This window comes from Poecilia latipinna, unplaced genomic scaffold (assembly GCF_001443285.1).
Source record: "Poecilia latipinna isolate Pla-1442-1.1 unplaced genomic scaffold, P_latipinna-1.0 Scaffold4034, whole genome shotgun sequence".
Classification (NCBI taxonomy): domain Eukaryota; kingdom Metazoa; phylum Chordata; class Actinopteri; order Cyprinodontiformes; family Poeciliidae; genus Poecilia; species Poecilia latipinna.
The window spans coordinates 1-4,295 of NW_015116650.1; the positions used below are offsets into that span (position 1 = coordinate 1).

The 4,295-nt window shown below is 39.6% G+C and overlaps 1 protein-coding gene across 1 annotated transcript in view; it reads right to left on the bottom strand.

Moving 5' to 3' along the window:
* Positions 1-411: 411 nt before the first annotated feature.
* The window catches only part of LOC106942089 (BTB/POZ domain-containing protein KCTD16-like), a 9,563-nt gene continuing 5,679 nt past the window's right edge, over positions 412-4,295 (bottom strand). The window contains exon 2 of the mRNA XM_015025265.1: positions 412-1,115. Coding sequence (XP_014880751.1) covers positions 703-1,115 — 413 coding nt within the window. The 3' untranslated portion in view covers positions 412-702. The remainder of the gene's footprint in view (positions 1,116-4,295) is intronic.

Consider the following 4,295-nt stretch of genomic DNA (forward strand, 5'->3'; position numbering starts at 1 on the left):
TGGCGACCTGTCCAAGGTATACCCTGCCTTTTCCCTGTTGACAGCAGGAAATAGACAATGGTCCCCCATGGCACTGTATGGACCAACAGACATGGAAGAATGGATGTTTTTTGAGCAGATCCTTATTTCAGTCTTCTCTCATATGAGCCTGAATATGGTGTTATTCAAATAGCAAGAGGCCTTAGTGCACTATCTGGATTTTTTTTTTTTTTTTGTAGTTGTTGTTTTGCTGCCATTGCGAAATGTGCTCTTTCTTTCATGAAACACAAACAGCTCAAGTCAATCATGAGCTGTTTCACTTCCATAAAGCATGTTTATTGGTAACTATGACGATGTATCCTCATCTACCGGGTGTATTTGGTATTGATTTAAAACACAAGCTATTATGTAAAACATTGATGTAAAACACAAGCTATTACTCTCATGAACTGCCCACTGTGCAGATATGTTTTACTTCTGTTTTTAGCAATAAAATATAACATGGGCAAATACACATTTATGGCACTGAATGTTTAATTTATCCACAACAAATAACTACCATATTTTCCAATCATGATAGGCTGAGCTTCCATAATACTATAATTATATATTCTTCTATTTTCTAAGCCGTCTAATCAGTTCATTCCAATTTGGTCTGAGTACTTGCTTAAATTATTATAATTCATCTTGCCCATCAGTTGAAAAGGCTCCTAAATTATGATGCTACTGTGACGGCTTGATGAGAGTGCCCTTTTGTTCAAGTTCTGCCCCCTTTTTTATCTCTCTTTGTCTGAAACAAAAGAATACTTTCAACAGGGTTTGAGAAATGAACCAAAACCTTGAAAGTGAAGACCTGAATGGCTGAACAGAGAACATACCAGGAAGAAAAGAGCACTTACAGTACAGCTTTATGCAAAATGAAATGTCCACGGTAATGTGGAGAATCTGTGGAGCTGTGTGGTAAACTACTGATGCATTTAGCAAGAAGAGCAACATGAATGATGCAAAGCAACCGGCGGGCTGGAAGCAAACTCTCTCACTTAGCTCATCTTGGAGTATCGTTTTCCATCCATATGAGTTGGTGTTTGGATGTTTGCATAGGTAAGGGGGGGTTAAGCAAAAAGCAGCTCGATGTTCTGCCAAAAGAAAACAACAAAACAACAATTAGGCTTGTGATCTGGTTCATACCCCTCCTCCTAATATTTCTGTTTGTCTGCTTGCATTGTTTCATCAGGACTACCTGCTCTAGGCCTTCCAGTGTCCCACATTCACATTGAGGTTACGGTATTAGTTCTGATGGTGGATTCAGGCCGCGGTGATGCTATGAAGCAAGGTCCTCTCACGCCTGCCTGCTTTTTGATGTGTCCGTCCATCATGCTGATGGACAGGCACATCAGCATGATGCATGTTGCATGTTCCGTTTTTGTGAACATGCATGTTTCCTCTAAGTGTAGCCCTCTTCTAATGAAAAGCAATCCTCTCCTCTCCTGAGTCTGTCTTATCACCTAAAATATTCTCCTCCCACCGCTTCCTCACACTCGACGAACTTTCCTGTCTCTTCCTTACTTTCATCTATTTTTGTTCCCTCTCCCTCTTGCCTCCTTCTGCCTCAGTTCCCTCTCAACGTGGCCAAGTCTCATGCAACTTTTACTCCCTCATCCAGCCATCCACTTCCTCTGCAGCCTTTTCCCTTCTTCTCCTCGGTTCCTCGCAACTCCTTTGGCTCTCGTCTCCTCTTCGTCCCGCTTTGCTCGTCGTGCTGGATGGACTTCAGCGCCCTCTCATCCTCCCCCTGACTTCATCCCAGGGCGATGTTTGTTAACAGAGAAAGAGGAGAACACCTACACTCTGTGCTCTGCTTGAGAATAATGAATGACTCAGGAAATCCCATACACAGTGAGTTATTTCAGAAAGTCGAAGCAAAGCGCTTGGTGAAAAAAAAATTGCACTGTTTGAAAGACAGTAGTACCCTCCGACTGTAGCCTCTAGAAATGATTCATGTCAGAAAGTTTTGCATTTTGTCAAAAACGTAAATTTTTTATGAGGATTTTATGACAGACGAACACTGTAAAGCATAAAGACGTCCACACAAGTAGAAGGTCGACTCAGTCTCAAGTCTTCTTCATCCTCTTGTAGGTTCCCTTCCAGGAGTGCCCTGCATTCATCCTTCCATCATCAATCTTCTGAAGAAAAACAACCCCACAGCATAATACCGCCACCACCATGTTTCACCATAGTGATAGTGTTTTCAGTGAGATGTGCAGTGTGCAGTGCACAGCTTTCTCACATTTGTTGTGCTGGATTCTCTAGGAATATCACAGCAAAGGACATTGACTATACATTTAATTGCAAATTCTCTCTGCGGTTTTAATGTGTGCTACTTTACAATAGCGTAGAACAATTTTAATGCAATATTTGGCAGTATATCATTTTGAACTAACATGCATGCAAAGATGTATGGATTGACTTTCACTGCCCTTAATCTCCATGCTTAATGTATAATTTTAAAGGCCACAATTAGGGGCGAGGACAATGTGATAAAGGAAAAGAAAGAAAAGTGTCAGAATAAAGTGAGTTCATCTTAACTGCAATATTCAACAATGGTTTCACAAATGCATGTTTGTTTTTTATGTCGGCAGCATGAAATCCCAGAACAACACACAAAAGTTTGTGGTGCTAAAGTGAGAAAATGTGAGCATATACTTTTTCAAGGCTTTTCTAAAGGGAGCCATTCAGAACAATTCAGGATGATGAACAAAGTGCTTTTTAATTGCCCATATGTCTCTCTTCCCTTCAAAGGAACGAGCCAGATTTGCCGCTAATTAAGATATTAGCTGATCCACAGTCTTTGTTCCCAAGTAAAACTGACTCAGAACAACGCATGTTATATCTCTTTCTCCTCTTTTTTTTTTGCTGCCCACTGGTGCTATATTATTCATAACCCAGAGGCTGTCAGGACCCGAGCAGTAAGCTGCATTTACGCATGACACATGTGTACTTGAAGTGTGGTGGCATTGTGACTCAACTTCCTCGGGGGGCCGTGAACAAGTCTGCCTCTAATCTCGGACTCCGGACAGAAGTTTGCGGAAAGCCGCTGAAAGGGATTTAAACATTTACAGGGAATGGGTTCGGGGAGGAGGAGTTCGCCTTTTTTTTTCTTCTTCTTCTTTTTCCACCCCATTGTTGTGTTTTTTTTTTGTATGGCTGATTTTTCAATTTACTGCGAATTGACACATAGGTTGTCAGGGAAGGGAAGGACATATTAATTTATCAATTATGAAAATAAAATGTTTATACATAAATTTTGTGTGAGTTAAAAGTATGTTCCAACATATCTAATGTAAGTACTTTAAATTATAAAACTACAGACTACTAGATTTTTTTTTTTTTTAAATCCCTGATTTTTTTTCTTGTCAGTGCAAAATTTCCACCATATTGATGTACCTTAATTAAATTACAGAAATTCTGCTATGGCTTAGCTTTTGATGTGCCACCACGAGACCTCAGGCACACCTCAGAAAATTTGAAAATCATTGAAAAGTTAATTCATTTCATTAACACTAAAAACAAAATTCATATACTTTATTGCACTCAGAGCAATATATCACATATATTTCTATCTGATTTTACATAAATGGCTGAAGGGGGACAGAAATCCACAATTCAGTCCTCTAGAAAAGTAGAAGATTAATAGAAAGGGATTTTAACACAAAAATCATATTGTTGCAGCCTACGCAATCTTCGGTAAGACTGCTGACTTGGCAGTTGTGCAGCAGACACTCATTGACACCCTCCACAAGAAGGTCAAACCACAATAAGTCATTGCAAAAAGAGCTGGTTGTTCAGAAAGTGCTGTGTCCAAGGCTTTTAATGGAACACTTAGTGGAAGAAAAACATGTGGTGGGGAAAATAAATGGACAAGCAAAGCCCTCAGAAGAAGAGTGAACCAATCTATATGTCCAAGAGTCTGGGTTGATTCACAATTTGTGAATTGCAGTTCATATCATGCTTTAAGATCCACCTGAAATAAGCATGATATGAACTGAAACGGTTGGATTCCTTTTATTAATTCACTCCTGAACCAGAGACATTGTCAAAAGCATCTGAACTGGGGGTAAAGATTTCAGTTCACTTATGAAACAGACTCCTTGATTTGAACAAGAACAAAAAGATCCAAACCCCAGGTTCCTTGAGGAGCCATTTCAGCTGCCTGTGCTGGTCCACTCACTTTTTTTTTTTTTTTTTTTTTTTTTTTTTAAAAATTTTAAAGAGGAACAAATTTCACCCGGAAGGGAAATAATTACCAGCAAGTGGTT